This window comes from Bos taurus, chromosome 25 (genome assembly GCF_002263795.3).
Source record: "Bos taurus isolate L1 Dominette 01449 registration number 42190680 breed Hereford chromosome 25, ARS-UCD2.0, whole genome shotgun sequence".
Classification (NCBI taxonomy): Eukaryota; Metazoa; Chordata; class Mammalia; order Artiodactyla; family Bovidae; genus Bos; species Bos taurus.
Window position 1 is genome coordinate 7,642,420 of NC_037352.1, and position 21,296 is coordinate 7,663,715.

The 21,296-nt window shown below is 48.2% G+C and overlaps 3 protein-coding genes across 5 annotated transcripts in view; 2 read left to right on the forward strand and 1 right to left on the reverse strand.

Annotated features, from left to right (window-relative positions):
- ABAT (4-aminobutyrate aminotransferase) overlaps positions 1–21,296 on the forward strand; it is a 235,783-nt gene that overhangs the window by 90,863 nt on the left and 123,624 nt on the right. The window lies entirely within an intron of this gene.
- Positions 7,672–10,270, reverse strand: TMEM186 (transmembrane protein 186). Its single transcript, NM_001014919.1, has 2 exons — positions 10,239–10,270; positions 7,672–9,099 (listed from the first exon to the last, which is right to left on the reverse strand). Exons 1-2 carry the CDS (start codon positions 10,239–10,241, stop codon positions 8,464–8,466), a joined length of 639 nt encoding a protein of 212 aa, NP_001014919.1. The 5' UTR covers positions 10,242–10,270; the 3' UTR covers positions 7,672–8,463.
- Positions 10,445–21,296, forward strand: part of PMM2 (phosphomannomutase 2) — a 31,712-nt gene continuing 20,860 nt past the window's right edge. The window contains exons 1-3 of one of the 3 annotated variants that reach the window (XM_059881248.1): positions 10,445–10,574; positions 11,279–11,447; positions 19,507–19,618. In XM_059881248.1, the coding sequence (XP_059737231.1) occupies positions 11,436–11,447; positions 19,507–19,618 (124 nt within the window). In that variant the 5' untranslated portion in view covers positions 10,445–10,574; positions 11,279–11,435. 3 annotated transcript variants of the gene reach the window in all.

Consider the following 21,296-nt stretch of genomic DNA (forward strand, 5'->3'; position numbering starts at 1 on the left):
CCCCCTGCCTTGGCAGTGTGGAGTCTTAGCCACTGGGAAATCCCAACACTGGACACACTTTGGAGTCGGCCTAAAGAGCTTTGTAAAACTCCTAATGCTTGTGCCCCACCCCAAACCAATTCAACCACATTCTTTCTGCCACCGCTTGAGGTGGTTAAGTTGAGGACCAGCTGGCATCAGCCCGCAGGCAGGTTGCAGCATGGGAAAGCGGGGAAGAGATGCTGAGTCAGCACCTGGGGACGGGGTGGGGGGGGGGGGGATAAAAAAAAAAGTCTGCCTCTCCTGTCCTCCTGGTGTCCTGACCTGGAACCAGGCAGGGGTCGTGGGCTCCTGACTCGCTTCTGTGCCCAGCTGGCTCCGTAACCCTACACAGCCCTTATTTTTCTCACGTGGAAAATGTATGGTTTGGATCACAGGATTTTCAGTGTTCCTTCTGGCTGGGACACCCAACACATCTATGAAATAATTGCACTTGGAAAGTAATATCTACCATTAAATGTGCTTTTAAGAATAATCACAGGTAATGATAATATTTATCATTTGTTTGAGCATCTGCTACCTGTGAGAATATTCTGGTGAAAGTGAAAGTGTGAGTTGCTCAGTCATTTCTGACTCTGCGACCCCATGGACTATAGACCTCCAGGCTCCTCTGTCTATGGGATTCTCCAGGCAAGAATACTGGAGTGGGTTGCCATTCCCTTCTCCAGGGGATCATCCCTACCCAGGGATGGAACCCAGGTCTCCTGCATAGCAGGCAGATTCTGAGGTACCATCTGAGCTACCAGGGGAGCCCATATTCTGCTGGGGCTTTGTAATTGTCACAACACGCCTATGCATGTGGCAGCCTGTTTGTAAAATGAGAAGCCTGATGCTCAGATAGGTTGGAGACCCTGCCCAGCATCATGCAGCCTAGAAGCGGGGATTTGAGACATGGTGGGGGGCGGGGGGTGTGCATGCACACATTCCATCAGCATGGGGTTGATTGAGGAACGACCACTCAGGACACTTCTCTCTGCCATTCTGGCCACTGGCCTAAGAAAGTGGACTTGAACTGGCCAGCATTAGTGTAAGCTCCTGAATGTATATCCCTAAGGCAGGTAGGTGGAACGTGCCAGGACTTCTGTTAAAAACAGTTACTGTTTCCATTTTTCTGTCCTTCTTCCCGCATGCCCCCAGGGGTAGGCAGGACAAGGCAGGAGAATGATCAGCTGCTTTCTAGCTGGGCAACCTTGAGCAAGTGCCTTCACTTCTCTGAGCATCACCCGCAGAGTGAGACGGATCATGGTAATGCAGCTGACACTTATTGAGGGCTTTCCTGGACCAAGCGCTATTTTAAGTGCTTTTTGTGTAGGAAGTCAGTCCCTTCAACCACCTTCGGTGGGTGCTTTGAGTGTCATCAATTCACAAAGGAAGAAACCAAAGCACAGAGAGCGATTAAATGACTGGCCCAAACTCACAGCCCGGGAGTGACAGGGCCGGGGTTCCAACCAGCTAGAAGTCTTGCTTCCAAACATGGTGCTTTCCATACTCGTGCAACTTCCGGCTCTCCAACTCCAGCCGTTGCTGGGGGATTCAAGAAAAGCACATAATCATCGCCTGACAAGTAACAGGTGCTGAATACATGCTGGTTCCTTCGGCCACTTGATCTCCAAGCATGGAGTTCACACATAGCTCTAAATATAAAATCTACTTCCCAACAAGGAGACAAGTCCCACCAGATCCCAGGGTAGCTTACAACAGTTAATCAGTAAAATGGATGCTTTGTCTCTAGGGTTGGTACAGACATGGCCAGATGGTATTGGCCCTGCCTGATTAACCCTCATCAGGCAAGAATTTACAGTTGAATGAATGCTGCACAGTCAAAACAAGGCCATAAAAGTTGGGATTCTGCCCAGGTTTCAAAAGGACCCTGTGGCTTTCCATTCAGGACTCATGAGTCCTGAATTCTTAAAGCAGCCTAGGGCAAGCTCCTAGTTATTTGGGTAACTTGCCCCAGGCTGGCCCCCTGCAAGCAGCTAAGCCCATCAGATCTGTTTTGGGGATCGCATTAAATGTGCCTGTTGATGATGGGATGGGGTGGACTACCTGGGCCTATCACAAGGTAAGGCTCAGTTTCGATAACCAAGAGAGGAAGGACAGGGCTTCCGAGGTGGAGCTAGTGGTAAAGAACCCACCTGCCAATGCAGGAAATGTAAGAGACTTGGATTTGACCCCTGGGCGGGGAAGATCCCCTGGAGGAGGGCATAGCAACACACTCCAGTGTTCTTGCCTGGAGAATCTTCATGGACAAAGGAGCCTGGTGGGCTATGGCCCATAGGGTCACAAAGAGTTGGACACAACTGAAAGCGACTTAGCACACACACATGCATCAGATCAGATCAGATTAGATCAGTCGCTCAGTCGTGTCCGACTCTTTGCAACCCCATGAATTGCAGCACGCCAGGCCTCCCTGTCCATCACCGACTCCCGGAGTTCCCTGAGACTCACGTCCATTGAGTCAGTGATGCCATCCAGCCATCTCATCCTCTGGCGTCCCCTTCTCCTCTTGCCCCCAATCCCTCCCAGCATCAGAGTCTTTTCCAATGAGTCAACTCTTCACATGAAGTGGCCAAAGTACTGGAGTTTCAGCTTTAGCATCATTCCTTCCAAAGAAAGCCCAGCGCTGATCTCCTTGCAGTCCAAGGGACTCTCAAGAGTCTTCTCCAACACCACACTTCAAAAGCATCAATTCTTTGGCGCTCAGCCTTCTTCACAGTCCAACTCTCACATCCATACATGACCACAGGAAAAACCATAGCCTTGACTAGACGAACCTTTGTTGGCAAAGTGATGTCTCTGCTTTTGAATATGCTACCTAGGTTGGTCATAACTTTCCTTCCAAGGAGTAAGCGTCTTTTAATTTCATGGCTGCAGTCACCATCTGCAGTGATTTTGGAGCCCAGAAAAATAAAGTCTGACACTGTTTCCACTGTTTCCCCATCTATTTCCCATGAAGTGATGGGATCAGATGCCATGATCTTAGTTTTCTGAATGTTGAGCTTTAAGCCAACTTTTTCACTCTCCACTTTCACCTTCATCAAGAGGCTTTTTAGTTCCTCTTCACTTTCTGCCACAGGGTGGTGTCATCTGCATATCTGAGGTTATTGATATTTCTCTCAGCAATCTTGATTCCAGCTTGTGTTTCTTCCAGTCCAGCGTTTCTCATAATGTACTCTGCATAGAAGTTAAATAAACAGGGTGACAATATACAGCCCTGACGTACTCCTTTTCCTATTTGGAACCAGTTTGTTGTTCCATGTCCAGTTCTATCTGTTGCTTCCTGACCTGCTTATAGATTTCTCAAGAGGCAGATCAGGTGGTCTGGTATTCCCATCTCTCTCAGAATTTTCCACAGTTTCTTGTGATCCACACAGTCAAAGGCTTTGGCATAGTAAAGACAACAGTTCCCAGCTCTGCACACTGTGAATGCCCCTGGCTGCAGCTGACTCACCGCAGTCTGCAGGACCCCCTGTCTTAGCTCAGGCTGCTCAAACAGGATACCATAGGCAGGGACTTCCCTGGGGGTCCAGTGGTTAAGACTCTGGCTTCTAATGCAAGGGGCATGGGTTCCATCTCTGGTTGGGGAACTAAGATCCTAAGATCTCACATGCCACACAGCACAGCCAAAAAATATAATAATAAGAATAATAAAATAACTTTAAAAAATAAATACTAACAAAAATAAATTAAAAAAAAAAAAAGAATACCATAGACAGGGCAGCATAAACAGCCAACATTTATTTCTCACGAGTCTGGAGGCTGGAAGTTCATGGTTGGGTCCTTGGTGAGGGTCTCTTCCTACTTGTCCTCACATGGCACTGATTCCATAATGAGGGCCCCACCCTCATGACTTCATCTAACAAGAATCACCTCCCAGAGGCCCCACCTCCAAACAGCATCACCCGGCTGCGGGGGCGTTTCTACATACGAATTTTAGGAGGGGACACAAAACACTCAGTCCATAGCAACTACCATGTGAAAACACATGCTACAGGTCACCCCATTTCCTGTTGATTTTGTTGTTGCTAATCTGGGGCATGGGGACAGCTCCTGGGTGCTGCCCTGCTGGTGCACTGCAGAGGCCCTAACCCATTTCTGTTGCCACAGGGTGACCCGGGATCGTGGGGGGCTGCGGGGAGAGGGGGGCGCAGCAGGAATGAAGGGGTGGAATGATGCATTTGCTCTGTGCGCCCTCTGCTGGTACTGTGCGAGCAAACCACACATCCTGGAAGTGGACTGAAGTGAAAGCTGCTCAGTCGTGTCCAACTCTTTGCGACTATACAGTCCATGGAATTCTCCAGGCCAGAATACTGGAGTGGGTAGCCTTCCCTTCTCCAGAGATTGGACCAACCCAGGGATCGAACCCAGGTCTCCAGCATTGCAGGCAGATTCTTTACCAGCTGAGCCACAAGGAAAGCCCAAGAATACTGGAGTGGGTAGAGTTGGCTCTTCCCGCCAAAACTGGTGAGAATCTAGGCTCTCATCTCCCACTGCGCTGACACTTCTGGGCTGTGACTGTCAACCTAGATGACGATGGAAATCACCATCACCTAAGGAAGCTGGGCATGGGCCTGGGCCTGCGGGTCTGCTCAGTCATGTCCGGCTCTTTGCGACCCTATGAACTGTAACCCACCAGGCTCCTCTGTTCAGAGGACTTTCCAGGCAAGAATACTCGGCAATGGTGTTTTTTTTATAGGTCCCCAGGTGATTCTACACGTGGAGCCCAGATTGACAACCTTTAGGGGGGGAAAAAATGGCTGAGGGAAACAAAATCCACAGAGACACGTTATTCTGGTGCTTCCCATCCTGACCATCTATTTCAGAAATTCCCAGCCTGGGTGCATTGCAGAATTAGCCTCAAGCTTGACCAGGGAAGTGCTTACAAGTATCCTAAGAGGCCTATTTGAGTTCATTTTGGGTTGTAGTAAGTCAAAAGTGAAAGTGAAAGTAAAGTCACTCAGTCGTGTCCGACTCTTTGCAACCCCATGGACTGTAGCCTACCAGGCTCCTCCCTCCATGGGTTTCTCCAGGCAAGAGTACTGGAGTGGGTTGCCATTTCCTTCTCCAGGGGATCTTCCCAACCCAGGGATCAAACCCGGTCTCCCACATTCCAGGCAGACGCTTTAACCTCTGAGCCACCAGGGAAGCCCCTAATAAGTCAAGGTCAAACCATTAATCCTTAAGACATTTTATAGGAACAGACTATCAAATAGCACAGCCTTGGGAAAACAGGCTCACAGGCGTTGAAGGCATCTGATGAGCAGGTGAGGGAAGGGTAGAGCCAGGCTCCAACTATATAATCAAGTCTTCTGTATAACTGAATCCTCACCATAAACTTTTTTTAAAGTCTTTTTTTGATGTGGACCATTTTTTGTCTTTATTGAATTTGTTGCAATATTGCTTCTGTTTTTTGCTTGTTTTGGCTTTTTGGCTGCAAGGCTTGTGGGATCTTAGTTCCCGAACCAGGGAGCAAACCCACGCCCCTTGCATTGGATGGCAAAGTCTTAACCACTGGACCACCAGGGAAGTCTCCACACTATAACTTCTTGAGGGTTAAGTCAGAGAAAGAAACTGGAAAAGGAGAGACTTCTATGTAGAAGATATCTGGGGAGAAAAGCTTCCAGGCAGAGGAACTGTGTCATTACAAAGGCCCTGAGGCTGGAGGGTGCTTGACTATTGGAAGAGGAGCAAGGGAAATACAGCCAAGTGAAGTGACTGGCACAGAGCTATGGATGAGGCAAGGAAGCTGGGGGAAGAGTCCAGGCCATGCTCCAGGCAGGACCTATAGACCACAGTAAGAATTTCAACTTCTATAGAAGTGATGCAATCCTCTTTTTTCAAAGGATCACTTTGGCTGCTGTGAGAACAGGCTCTAGCAGGGTAAGGACGGAAGCAGCAAGCTGCAATAATCTAGAGGCCACAAGGGCAGCGTGGATCAGGGTGGCGGGGCTGGCGGAGGTGAGAGCAGTCAGGTTCTGGCTGTTTTAAAGTCGGTATAAAACAGTCTGTCAATGGAACCACATGCCATTTACCCCGAAGAGCCGGCACTTCTGAGTGGGTCTGAAGCCCTCTGGGACCCTCCAGGCCCACCACCAGACTCTGGGTCATGCCTTCCACTGCACACACAGCCCCTCTACCTAGGCAACCAGCACACCGTGGCTGACAATGGGGGTGAGGGGAGGGCTGGACAGCATTCCCAAACATCTGAGACACACAATCACAGCCCCACCCACGCAGACCATGGCCTCTGACTGGCAGAAATTAACACAGAGGAAGAAACTGTTAAAGGAGAGACTTCTATGTAGATACCTAGGGAGAAAATTAACAGAGGAAACAACAAACCCACGATAAGCCTAGTCCTATCGCTTGCATCATTAACTAAAGACAAATACAAATTAAAGCCGCTTCCTCTTGTTCCTAAGTGCTCCCAAGCTTTCAGAGTTCTCTTTTTCTCTGACCAGCAAAGCTTCCCCACAGTGATGTGGATCCAAATCAGGGTCCTCCCTGAGCAAGGGTGTCCATCCTGCTCCTGTCCAAGGCAGGACAGTCTTGCTGCTCCCGCAGCCCACCTCCTCCTCACACCTGGGGTGCCCTTCAAGGTCCGGGCCCCAGGCCATCTGAACCCTGCTCCCCAACTCACCCCCTGTTGTTGTTCTGCTTTGGACCACCCTACTCTTCTCTTGCCTTGCACATTTCCCTGTCTCTAACACACATACACTTAGCATCCGGCCTCCTCCCCACTGACACTGTCGACCCCACAAAGGCCCCAAATCCCCTCGTTTTCTGAACTACATACGATGCCTTACACCCAGCATTAGAGGTCTGGGATGACTGGCTGACTTGGAAGCCTTCGGTAACAAACTGTGTTTGTTTGTTTATTATCTTTTTTTTTTTCTAGTTGTGCTGAGTCTTCGATGCTGTACAGGCTTTTCTCTTGTTGCAGAGTGGGGGTTACTCTCCAGCTGCGCTTCTCACTGCAGTGGTTTCCCTTATTGCAGAGCAGGTGCTCCAGGACATGTGGGCTTTGGTAGATGTGGTTCCCAGGCTCCAGAGCACAGGCTCAGCAGCTGTGGCGCATGGGCCCAGAGGCTATGCAGCACGTGCGATCTTCCTGGACCAGGAATCAAATCGAGCCTGAATCTTCTGCCCTGGCAGGCGAACTCCACCACTGGGGCACCAGGGAAGCCCCAAACCATCTTGAATTATATGCTTTACTTGCTTCTGTGAAATGCAGTAGATTAAGAAGATCTAACTTGGTGCAGTGGTTAAGAATCTACCTACTAATGCAGGAGACCCAGGTTTGATCCCTGGGTCAGGAAGATCCCCTGGAGGAGGAAATGGCAACCCACTCCAGTATTCTTGCCTGGAAAATGCCATGGACAGAGGAGCCTAGTGGGTTACAGCCCATGGGGTCACAAAGAGTGGGACTCGACTGAGCACACACAGGCAAAAAAAAAAAAACGTGTTTCATGTTATCTTGATGATAAAGTCATCTTTCTCAAAATGCCATTTTTCAGTCTACACAGAGGAAGGAAACCTCTCCAAATATTTGATCTTCATCAAATTCTTTACAACAATGGAAAATGGAAATCATTTAAAAGGACCAGCTACATCCACTCAGTGGAATATTTTGCAATTACTCATTTTCTTTTTTTGCATAAAAAGTATTTAAAAGAATCAAATAATCTGGGCCTTTTGTTTTTATGTATTTGTAAGGTATACTCCCCATTTTTTTCTAATTTTGAGATCTAATTGGCATATAGCATTGTATTATTTAACATATACAACATAATGATTTATATATATATATAGTAAAATTACAGTAAGTTAACATCCAGCATCTCGCACAGTTAACAAGGTTTTTCCCTTGTGGCTATTCTAAATGATCAACCCCTCCGGCCGCTGGGTGTACCAGGAGGCGCAGCACCGGGCGAGCGAAATCCCTCCCCGTTGCCTGGGACCCCTTCAACGAGCCACCAGCTCTGCATCAGCAGTGACATCCAACCATCCCAGGAGACCAGGAGGATTTTTTTCCCACTTTACAGACGTGAAAACTAAGGTTCTGAGAGACTTCATAACCTGGCTTTGAGAACTAACAGAACACAAGTCGAACACAAGTCCCCCATACCTGTCCGATTTCACAGCAGAGGATGGTTTGAGCAAACCTGTCATTGCTTTCTCCGAGAACCTATCAGAAACTTCTGGCCATTATCTCAATGCCACACGCAAGTCCAGTGAAGAATCTGCACTCGGGGCCTCTTTCCTAAACCCGGCTACTAACGCCTACCTTGTGAGTTTTCTCACAGACATAAGTTTCCAGGCAGCCCAACCCAGTCCTTCAGCCCCGCCCACACTCTCTGCCTTCCTACCGGGGCCTCCCGGCATCCACCTGGGCTCCCGGCATCCACTTGGGCTCCAGGCCATTCACTTGAGCGCGTCCAGCACCCCGAACACCTGCGTGAACCGCTCTTGGTCCAGGACGCGCCCGTAGCGCAGGGTGAGGTAGAAGGTCTGTTTCCCACTGTACTGCTGGATCCGCATGAATAGCTCCTGGGGCCGATCCGGGCTCTCCGTCATGGGGATCACGTCGGCCACGGGGCAGTAGGTGTCCTGTCGCCGGCCCCAGAAGGTCAGGTGGGCCACCCGCAGTACGGTGCCCTCCTCGTTCACATACAGGATGCCCACCAGCCTCCGGAAGAAATGGCTCATCCAGCACAACATGGCCAGGGCAAAGCCGGCGACCCCGCCCGCCAGGCACAAGGAGCTGAAGGGCATGAGGCCCTGGGAGTAGCAGTAGAGGCCCGGTGGCAGGGCGGCCACCGTCAGGGCCGTCTGTGCCACCTTCAGCCGAGACAGGTACCCGAAGGCCTTGATGGCGTCGAACCGGTACACCATCTGGAACTTCTCCGTCTCTGGGCCCAGTGGCTTCTCCTTGGAGTGGGGCGGCCCGCTTCCCACCCACCTCCTGGGATCCTGCCCACCGCAGCAGCACAGCCGGTGGAGGGGCCGGCCCCAGGCGGCTGGCCCTGGCGACCGCGCCACAGCTCGGAGGACGGCAGCCTGGAAGGGAGACAGGGAGACCATTTCTCTCAGGGAACTCAACCATGCGGATCACTCAAGGGACAGGTGCAAAGCCCCTCACACAGAGGCCAGTCCTGTGAGATCGGCATTACTGCCAGACATGGAAAGAAAGGTAAAGCCAGTGGCTTTGTTTGCTGTTGTTCGTTGCTAAGTCGTGTCTGACTCTCTGCGACCCCATGGACTGCAGCCCATCAGGCTCCTCTGTTGCTTTACCTCACAGATCTTCAGGAAAGCTGTGCACCACAGGAACCACCACTTCTACTTTATCATGGAGGAAACTAAGCCCAGAGAAGGCAAGCAATGTACCCAAAGACCCACAGCCAGTCGGCGGGGCAGAGTCTGATTTTTAAAAGTGGTCTCCTTCCTCCAGGTAGTTCAAGTAAATATGGGAAAGGAGGCACAACCTTCATTCATTCAACAGTTATCCTGCGAAAGGACAGCTCTACGCTGCCACTGAATAATCCATAGCCTGTGTGACATTTCCTCAGGCAGGAAACGCCATCAGTGTCCTAGTGGGGAACAAACCCGGGAGATAGTCATCACAATAACTTCCCAATTCTCGGTTAGATTAAAGCGTCTTCTTGGGGTCTGAAATGAAACGCTATTTCTTGGCCTAGACTGAGAAGGGGTTGAACGAAGGAGGAGGGAGGGATGGAGGAATCAACCCGCTGCGCTAGGGTTTCATGAGGCGCAGTTTCACACCTCGAATAGTGCAGTCAAAGATATTTTGGGCGGTGGAGTCAGATCTGGGTTCCAATCCCGACTGCTACAGTCACCAGCTGTGGATCCTTGGGCAAATTACTCCGCCTCTCTGGGCCTCAGTTTCTTCATCTTTAAAAACGGGAATCCAGAATATACTGAATGTGATGATGGTTTGAAAGACTTCAAAACGCACTTAATGCACTCCGAGTGCTCAGTGAGTTTTAGTTATTGCCAGCTGTTGGTCCACGTGACCGGAGGGCAAAGTAAGGCGGGAAGCAGAAAATTAAAACCCACGCGGATGTCCCTCTGGCACATTCTCCGAATGAGAACCCCTGGCGTCTGCATACTTGCCCCAGGCGTGCCCCGGACCCCCAAAGCACGTCACCTCCCTCGCTCCCCACCAGTCGCTTTCTTACCATGGTACCACTGCCCGGTGCCGGAAGTGAATCCACCTGCTCCCGGAACCGCTAAGAGCGCGTGCTGGGCCCTAATAGGACAGGGTAGAGGCGCGTTGCATTCTGGGATCTGTAGTCCAGGGCACATCCCAGAGCCGCTAGTGGCCGGCATTGTGGGAGTGGAGTCTCCTCCTCCCGGCGTGCCCTACGGCACGGGGGCCGGACCCGGAAGTTCCGGGCAGAGGTCCAAGTGCCAGCGAGTCCTGTTAGGTGCGCGTGGAAACTAGGGTCATGGCTGCGCCCGGTCCAGCGCTCTGCCTTTTCGACGTGGACGGGACCCTGACGGCCCCGCGGCAGGTAAGAGGCGCCCGGCAGTAGCCGGTGCAGAGCCCCCTACTACTCCCAGGCAGGGCTAAAGACCGCCCAGGCAGGCGATCTGGGGCGGCTAGGGACCGCCCACCTCCCTTGGAGCGACTGAACTCTACTCTGTGTTCCCTGGAGGGCTGAGACGGAAGCCCTAGCCAGATCTGCAAGACCTCAGGGTGCTCGGAGAGATGGGACAGGCCGAAAAACTCTAAGAGAGCAAGGAACTTCTGTTGGCTTGGAAAAAATTCTGGACTCTCACCGTCAGCCCTGACTGTGAAACCCAGCTCAGCCCCCTTACCAGCTTGTGTGCCCTTTTCAGATGTATCACTGTGGTCTGTGCCTGTAGCTTGATGTGAAAGACAGGTTTTCAGGTCAGACCGGCCTAGTAGAGTCTCAGCTTTACCTCCTGACAACTGTGTGACCTTGAGCAAGTCACTTAACCTCAGTATCTATGGCTTTAAGTGGGGAGGTGACCTGTTCCTTGAGGTGTTTGTGGGAGTCGAATGAAATCATATAAGTTCATGAAAGTATCTTGAAGACGGTAGGCTGGGTTCAATAATACTCAATTAGTATTAACCACCACCACCATTGCCTTGTCCAGCCCTGCAGTGGAGTGGGGTGATGGATAAGACCTAGATTGCTACAGGCTGCCTGTTGAGAGTCTCCTTGGACTCCTGGAAACTTCTCTTTTCCAGATTTTGTTGCCATGGGCACAGATTTTGTGATGACGCTCATTCTGACCTCCCCCTTGCATGAATCAGTCGCTGAACAGCAGCCATTCAAACTTGGGACTGGTTCCAAGTGGCCTCACTGTCTTCAAGTTCTGTCTCTACCCTGCTTGGTTCAGGCCGGATGGTAGCAGTGGTGAGTGCGCTCTGGAATTCACACGCACGGAATGTATGTGACCTTAGCCGCATCATTTTACCTTTCTGAGCCACAAGTGCTGTATCTAGTGATAATCAGATCAGATCAGATAAGTCGCTCAGTCTTGTCCGACTCTTTGCGACCCCATGAATCGCAGCACGTCAGGCCTCCCTGTCCATCACCAACTCCCTGAGTTCACTCAGACTCATGTCCATTGAGTCAGTGATGCCATCCAGCCATCTCATCCTCTGTCGTCCCCTTCTCCTCTTGCCCCCAATCCCTCCCAGCATCAGAGTCTTTTCCAATGAGTCAACTCTTCGCATGAGGTGGCCAAAGTACTGGAGTTTCAGCTTTAGCATCATTCCTTCCAAAGAAAGCCCAGGGCTGATCTCCTTCACAATGGACTGGTTGAATCTCCTTGCAGTCCAAGGGACTCTCAAGAGTCTTCTCCAACACCACAGTTCAAAAGCATCAATTCTTCGGCGCTCAGCCTTCTTCACAGTCCAACTCTCACATCCATACATGACCACAGGAAAAACCATAGCCTTGACTAGATGAACCTTTGTTGGCAAAATAACTTCTCTGCTTTTGAATATGCTATCTAGGTTGGTCATAACTTTCCTTCCAAGGAGTAAGCGTCTTTTAATTTCATGGCTGCAGTCACCATCTGCAGTGATTTTGGAGCCCAGAAAAATAAAGTCTGCCACTGTTTCCACTGTTTCCCCATCTATTTCCCATGAAGTGATGGGACCAGATGCCATGATCTTTGTTTTCTGAATGTTGAGCTTTAAGCCAACTTTTTCACTCTCCACTTTCACTTTCATCAAGAGGCTTTTTTGTTCCTCTTCACTTTCTGCCATAGGGTGGTGTCATCTGCATATCTGAGGTTATTGATATTTCTCCCGGCAAGCTTGATTCCAGCTTGTGTTTCTTCCAGTCCAGCGTTTCTCATGATGTACTCTGCATATAAGTTAAATAAACAGGGTGACAATATACAGCCTTGACGAACTCCTTTTCCTATTTGGGACCAGTCTGTTGTTCCATGTCCAGTTCTACCTGTTGCTTCCTGACCTGCATACAGATTTCTCAAGAGGCAGATCAGGTGGTCTGGTATTCCCATCTCTTTCAGAATTGTCCACAGTTTCTTGTGATCCACACAGTCAAAGGCTTTGGCATAGTCAATAAAGCAGAAATAGATGTTTTTCTGGAACTCTCTTGCTTTTTCCATGATCCAGCAGATGTTGGCAATTTGATCTCTGGTTTCTCTGCCTTTTCTAAAACCAGCTTGAACATCAGGAAGTTCACGGTTCCATATTGCTGAAGCCTGGCTTGGAGAATTTTGAGCATTACTTTACTAGCATGTGAGATGAGTGCAATTGTGCGGTAGTCTGAGCATTCTTTGGTATTTGCCTTTCTTTGGGATTGGAATGAAAACTGACCTTTTCCAGTCCTGTGGCCACTGCTGCATTTTCCAAATTTGCTGGCATATTGAGTGCAGCACTTTCACAGCATCATCCCTCAGGATTTGAAATAGCTCAACTGGAATTCTATCACCTCCACTAGCTTTGTTCGTAGTGATGCTTTCTAAGGCCCACTTGACTTCACATTCCAGGATGTCTGGCTCTAGGTCAGTGATCACACCATCGTGATTATCTGGGTTGTGAAGGTCTTTTTTGTACAGTTCTTCTGTGTATTCTTGCCATCTCTTCTTAATATCTTCTGCTTCTGTTAGGTCCATACCATTTCTGTCCTTTATCGAGCCCATCTTTGCATGAAATGTTCCTTTGGTATCTCTGATTTTTTTGAAGAGATCTCTACTCAACTGTAAGTTCTCCAAAGGCCCTTTTTGACTCTGAGAGTCCACGATCCACGCACACTTGTAAGTTGTTAAAAACCCATAGTGGTTCAGAGCCAAGGTCAGTAATTCATTGTTTGTAAAGGGCCAGGTAGCAAATACTTTTGTGTTTACCCGCCATATGATCAGTACTAACTACTCGACTTTAATGCAAAAGCAGCCATCGACCATACATAGACACTATAGCTGTGTTCTAATAAAAGTGCTGCTCAGTTTGGCCCTTTGGTTGTAATGATCTTTGGTTTACATTCCAAGGCTTCTTACACAATATCATTAGAGCCTCTTAACCTTTCTCCCTCTTTCATCCCAAGTAGGGTAGTTATTTTCATTTTAAATGAGGAAACAGACACAGTGAAACCATGACCTTGGTTTCCATACAAGATCTGATAAAAGTCTCTGGGCCTCAGGGTATTGTTATTTGCCAAGTCTGCCATTTTCTGCCAAGGCTTCAAGGTGGAGGCTGTTCTGGTTACTAGGTGTGCCATTCAGGAACATGCTTCTGATTCCCAGAAGGAATCAGGATATATAAGCACAAAGTATGAAATAGCAAAACCAGGCAACCTGCAGTGTATTCCCTTGAAACATTTGAAACATTTCTTTGATTAACATGATTTTTACACTTAAAAAAAAAAAATCTAAGTTTTATGCACTGGGTGCTCCAGGTAAAAAATAAAGCTAATTTAGCAACAGATCTGCATTATACAACCTTTCCCTTCCTCAATAAACAACATCTCAAACACTGATAAGCACAAGGCAATCCAAAAGCAATCAAATGGATTATCTTTTCTTGCAGCTGCTGGAACAGGATATGACCTAATCAGGTAAAATATAACCAGTGGTGTCCAGAGCTTTGCGCATTTCAGCATGCTAGTAGAATGTTGCTGTTCTAAGTGCTTTCCTAAGAAATGCCATTGCATCTAAGAGCAGATGAGACTTCAGTTCAGTTCAGTTCAGTCGTGTCCAAATCTTTTGGACCCCATGAATCGCAGCACGCCAGGCCTCCCCGTCCATCACTGACTCCCGGAGTTCATTCAGACTCAAGTCCATCGAGTCAGTGATGCCATCCAGCCATCTCATCCTCTGGCGTCCCATTCTCCTGCCCCCAATCCCTCCCAGCATCAGAGTCCTTTCCTATGAGTCAGCTCTTCGCATGAGGTGGCCAAAGTACTGGAGTTTCAGCCTCAGCATCATTCCCTCCAAAGAAATCCCAGGGCCGATCTCCTTTAGAATGGACTGGCTGGATCTCCTTGCAGTCCAAGGGACTCTCAAGAGTCTTCTCCAGCACCACAGTTCAAAAGCATCAATTCTTTGGCGCTCAGCCTTCTTCACAGTCCAACTCTCACATCCATACATGACCACAGGAAAAACCATAGCCTTGACTAGATGAACCTTTGTTGGCAAAATAACTTCTCTGCTTTTGAATATGCTATCTAGGTTGGTCATAACTTTCCTTCCAAGGAGTAAGCGTCTTTTAATTTCATGGCTGCAGTCACCATCTGCAGTGATTTTGGAGCCCAGAAAAATAAAGTCTGCCACTGTTTCCACTGTTTCCCCATCTATTTCCCATGAAGTGATGGGACCAGATGCCATGATCTTTGTTTTCTGAATGTTGAGCTTTAAGCCAACTTTTTCACTCTCCACTTTCACTTTCATCAAGAGGCTTTTTTGTTCCTCTTCACTTTCTGCCATAGGGTGGTGTCATCTGCATATCTGAGGTTATTGATATTTCTCCCGGCAATCTTGATTCCAGCTTGTGTTTCTTCCAGTCCAGCGTTTCTTATTATGTACTCTGCATATAAGTTAAATAAACAGGGTGACAGTATACAGCCTTAACGAACTCCTTTTCCTATTTGGGACCAGTCTGTTGTTCCATGTCCAGTTCTACCTGTTGCTTCCTGACCTGCATACAGATTTCTCAAGAGGCAGATCAGGTGGTCTGGTATTCCCATCTCTTTCAGAATTGTCCACAGTTTCTTGTGATCCACACAGTCAAAGGCTTTGGCATAGTCAATAAAGCAGAAATAGATGTTTTTCTGGAACTCTCTTGCTTTTTCCATGATCCAGCAGATGTTGGCAATTTGATCTCTGGTTCCTCTGCCTTTTCTAAAACCAGCTTGAACATCAGGAAGTTCACGGTTCACATATTGCTGAAGCCTGGCTTGGAGAATTTTGAGCATTACTTTACTAGCATGTGAGATGAGTGCAATTGTGCAGTAGTCTGAGCATTCTTTGGTATTTGCCTTTCTTTGGGATTGGAATGAAAACTGACCTTTTCCAGTCCTGTGGCCACTGCTGCGTTTTCCAAATTTGCTGGCATATTGAGTGCAGCACTTTCACAGCATCATCCCTCAGGATTTGAAATAGCTCAACTGGAATTCCATCACCTCCACTAGCTTTGTTCGTAGTGATGCTTTCTAAGGCCCACTGGACTTCTTAGAAGCCTGCAAAGAGAAGCAGGGCACAAGCCTGGGTGGACTGTTCTCCAGCTTTCTCTCATGAAAAGCTTCAAACGAACAGAATCGCTGGGGGAAAAAAACAGTACCCCAAAGAACCATATTCACATCACTTAGATTCAACAACAATTGGGTTTTGTTTGTTTGTTTGTTTGATTATGGGTTTATTTTTGGCCACGTTGGGTCTTTGTTGCTGCCCTCCGGCTCTCCCTAGTTGCCACAAGCAGGGGCTACTTTTTCTTGGGGTGCAGTGACTTTTTGTGGCGGCTTTTTGTGGAGCACAGGCTCTGGGCGCATGGGCTTCAACAGTTGCAGCATGTGGGCTCAGTGGTTGGGGTGCATGGGCTCAGTTGCCCCACAGCATGCCGAATCTTCCCAGATCAGGGATCTAACCCATGTCTCCTGCAGGTGGACTCTTACCCAATGTACCACCAGAGAAGTCCTCGCTCTCTTTTTTAATCTTTGCTGCATCACTTCTGAAGCTGTAGTCATAATGGTACTTCACCCCTGAATATTTACACCTGCAGCTCTTGACAGGGACCTCTGTTGGAACCACAACTTTGTGATCACACCTAAGGAAATGATCAGCAGTGCCCTAAAGTGATTTTATACAGGGGTCAGCAAACTTTGCTCTGTAAAAAGCTGCTTGTGACCACAATCGAGCATCTAAACTCCCCTAGCCCCACCACAGGAGGTAGGAAATGGTTGAGGCTCGCACAGCTGCTCACCCCTGTAGTCATGGCTGCAGACACCACAGAGATGAATGGATATGACTGTGTTGCAGTCACTGTACAGAAACAAGCAGAGGGTTGGTTCTGGCCCGCAGGCCTGGTTTTCTGACTCTTCTTCTCCTCCTTAATTTTCCTTAATTATCCCTAGGAAGTCTTCTATATATATATTTTTTCACATTAATTCCAAGTTTTGGGCTCCTTGTGTTTTGTTTTGTCTGGGATGACTTATAAAGGATTCCTTGAATTTTCATAACTAAAGAGTTATTTAGAAACATGACCCAATCAAAAATTGGGCAGAAGACTTAAACAGATATTTCTCCAGAGAAGACAGACAGATGGCCAATAAACACATGAAAAGATGCTCAACATCACTCATTATTAGAGAAATCCAAATCAAAACTACAATAAGGTATTGCCTCACACCAGTCAGAATGGCCATCATCAAAAAATCTACAAACAATAAATGCTGGAGAGGGTGTGGAGAAAAGGGAACCCTCCTACTCTGGTAGGGCTTCCCTGGTTGCTCAGCTGGTAAAGACTCCGCCTGCAGTGCAGGAGACCCTGGTTCGATTCCTTGGTCAGGAAGATTGACTGGAGAAGGGATAGCCTACCCACTCTGGTATTCTTGGGCTTCCCTGGTGGCTCAGCTGGTAAAGAATCCGCCTGCAATGCAGGAGACCTGGATTTGATCCCTGGCTTGAGAAGATACCCCAGAGAAGGGAGCATCTACCCACTCCAGTATTCTGGCCTGGAGAATTCCATGGACTAGATATGTATAGTCTATGTGGTCACAAAGACTCAAACATGACTGAGCGACTTTCACTTCACTTTCACTTCCTACACTGTTAGCGGGAGTATAAACTAATACAGCCATTATGGAGACCAGTATGGAGATAAAACTAGAAATAAATCTACCATATGACCCAGCAACCCTACTCCTGGGCATATACCCTGAGAAAACCATAACACTGTGTCTCAGTGTTCATCTCAGCACTGTTTACAACAGCCAGGACATGGAAGCGACCTAGATGTCTGTCGACAGGTGAATGGATAAAGAAGCTGAGATACATATATACAAAGGACTATTAGTCAGTCATAAAAAAAGAATGAATTTGAGTCAGTTGTAGTGAGGTGGATGAACCTAGAACCTGTCACATAGAGTGAAGTGAGGCAGAAAGAGAAAAACAAATATGTTATGTGCCTATATGGAACCTTAAAAAGTGCTATTGGTGAACCTATTTGCAGGGAAGGAATGAAGACGCAGCTATTACAGAGAATGGACTTGTGGACGCGGGGGGAGGGAGGGAGAGCGTGGGATGAATGGAGAAAGTAGCAACAGCATATAAACAAGATGGATAGCTGGTGAGAAGTTGGCACTCTGATGACCTGGAGGGGAGGGAGAGGGTGGATGTGTGATTATGGCTGACTTGCACTGTATGGTAGAAATCAACACAACATTGTAAAAACATTTTTTTAATATATTTAAATAAATGGAAAAAGGCCTCTCTGGTGTGCGCCTCCCCCCACAAAAAGAAGCATTGTGACAGTTTTGCTGTGTGGCTACTTTACTCCATATCTCTCTCCTGCAGTGGGGGGTAGTTTACATGCTCGACTGTGGTCAGAAGCAGCTGGGTCTTATTTCCTGTCGAAAAATATTTCCTGCCACCTGGAAGGGAGAAGGTGCCTCTCTGACCCATGCCTGTTGAGCATGTCTCCTGGCTGACCTGCCAGACCATTCAGCTCATCGGCGCTCACAAGGGTCCAGACAAAAATAAATGGTACCTTTGGCTTCTGTGTGAAGGTGTAGGTGTTGTGTTTGTTGTTAGTGTTGCGTTTTTAATGTTCTGCGATCACAGGACTCTTCCCCACTTCCTCCCATTCTGAGCTCATGTCTGAGTACAACTTGTGGGGGCCTCTGGGGCCCGTTTTGAGTCACTGACTCAGAGGCCACTAGACTTTCCACTAGGTCAAGACTCCACCGGAAGATGTGGAAAAGATTGCACTCTCTTAGAAGCCCTTCTGCACAATTTTATTAACCATATGCATGTACTACTCTTAATGCTTTTTAAAGAAAAAGAGAAGATTGAACTCTAGACGTTTTTGTACTAAAGTTAAGTGGATTTTTTTGCTTTCAGTTTCTGGTAGCTTTATTTGTGATAAGTGTACAATCACAGCTTTATTTATGAAGATATGTGTCCATGTAAGTGTACCATTAAGACTGCCAGCAGCAATGAAACAAGGGTTTAAAAGATACTTTGTGGTTTGCCTAACACAGGGATGTCACTTTATCTCAGTTTAAAATTTATTTCGAATTAGCACATGGGTTGGAATTAGCCACAACTTGAATCCATAAATGCAGTACAGTGTAGCATTTGAAAGGAATGGGTCTATATGCGTTCTGGAAAAATCACAGCTTAATACTGAGAAAGCAAGTCATTGTGCAAGACAGACAATGAGTCCAACTGGTGTTTCAAAAAGTAGAACCTTTTTTTTTATGTATGTGCCTACAGACAAGTGTATAAATGCACAGGGAGAAAAACAAGCTGGAGCAAAATACAACAGCTGTTACTGTATTATTTGTGTGTTTTAAGCCAGGTAAAAATTTTAACAAGTTTTTTTTTTTTTTTCTGATAACTTGATGTCCCTAAATGAAAAGTGAAAGTGAAGTCACTCAGTTGTGTCTGACTCTTTGCAACCCCATGGACTGTAGCCCACCAGGCTCCTCCATCCATGGGATTTTCTAGGCAAGAATACTGGAGTGGGTAGCCATTTCCTTCTGCAGGGGATCGTCCCGACCCAGGATAGAACTCGGGTCTCCTGCATTGCGGGCATACGCTTTACCATCTGAGCCACCAGGGACTCCCCCAGTGTCCAAAAAGCACAGCCAAACAGTTGGTCTTACCTGTAGATGTAGAAGCAGATAGACAAGTAGGAGAGTAAAGGTTGCGTTACTCTTGGGGGTCTTAATCTCCCGATTCCTGCATGTCTCCTGACTGTTTATTTTCCTTTTTGAAATGCAGAAAATTACCAAAGACATGGATTGCTTTCTGCAAAAACTGAGGCAGAAGATCAAAATTGGTGTCGTCGGCGGGTCGGACTTTGAGAAAGTACAGGAGCAGCTGGGAGATGACGGTAGGCTCTGCGTTGCTCATTAGGTTTTGGTGAAATAGTAACTTCTTGTGAGGTTATCGGGACCCGTCGCCACTTAGTGTCGTGGTTACAGCCCTGAACCCTCCTGCCTCTGGGGCAGCCTTCCTGCTTCCTCAATGGGGAAACATTTTCTCTGCCCTTAGTTTTTCTGTTTTTTTTTTTTTTTAATCCTATAAATACATTTCTGGAGCTGCTGGTGAAGCATTTGGTACTCAGACACGTGGACAGATGGACCTAGAAATGGTGTCTGTGTCTCGGCCTGGAATCCTTCTTGCTGATATCTGTTAACTGCCTTCCTGGCCTCAGTTTGGGCACCATCCAGACGCCCTGCTCACCTGGGTGCTGAGGGGTCCTGTGGGTCTTCACGCCTACTTCTGTTGTCCGATTGCTCAGTGTTTCCCAGAGTCACCCAAGGCTCCTCCCCGACTAGGGAACCAGAATCCAGACCCCCAGGCCCAGGAAGCCAGAGACTGACGCAGTGGGTCCGCGGGGCCTGGGAATCGTGCTTCAGCAACCGCCTTCAGGAGATTCTAGAGCTGCTTATGTAGTGCTGAGTATTGGAGACTGTCTGCTTCTGTCTGTCTTGAAGACTGGGACTACGGATTATTCATCTTCATGGCCCCAGGGCCGCTGGGGTGCCTGAGATGGGGCCCTGTGAGAAACAGTGGGTGGAGACCTCGAGGGCCTGAGCTTTCTCTTTGGCACCATTGACGTCAGGGGCCAAGAACTCTCTGTTGTCCGATGCATCGGACGCTGTTGAACAGCATCTGCGGCCTCTGCTCACTTGATGCCAGCAGCGCCCCCTCACCCAGGGTGACAACCACACATGCCTCCAGACACCAGAGATATCCCTCGGGGCAGCGTCACCCCCAGTTGAGAACCACTCCTCGAGACGTAATACCTTCCAGTGCAAATCTGTGTGGGCTGCATGTATCCGACCGGTTACTGAAAGAGTAATCTGTGGGGGCCCTTTAAAACCCTCTGTTCTGGGCTTCCCTGATGGTCCCAGTGGTTCAGACTCCATGCTTCCGCTGCAGGGGTCATGGGTTCAAGTCTCTGGTTGGGGGGCTAAGATCCCGCATGTCTTGGGGTGCCGCCCAAAACAAAGCTTTCTGTTCCTCTTTTACTAATTGTCCTTGTAGGTGGTCTGTTTAGAAACACCATAAACAACATGTTGTTGTTTGTTGTTTAATTTACTCAGTCATGTCTGACTCTTTGCAAGCCCGTGAACTGTAGCCCACCAGGCTGCTCTGTCCATGGGATTTCCCAGATAAGAATACTGGAGTGGGTTGCCATTTCCTACTCTAGGGGATCTTCCCAATCCAGGGATCAACCCTGTGGATTCTATACCACTGAGCCCACCTGGGAAGCCTGTATAAACAACATCATGGGGCACATTAAGACCCTGTTACCTGGTCCTGATTGCCCTTTCTGCCTCTGATCATGTATTTAACTACAGGCTCAGAGAGGTTTTGTTAGTGTAGGACAGTGTCTTACCTTTCAGAGTGTGAGTGGAAACACCAGATTCAAAATAGTCATGAGCCAGAAGAAAGGGAAAGACCCACCTGTATGAGAATCACCTGGGGACCTCGTTCAAATGCAGCGCTTGGCCCCCACCCAACACACCGTGCCTGGGAATCTGCACTATAACAAGCGCCTG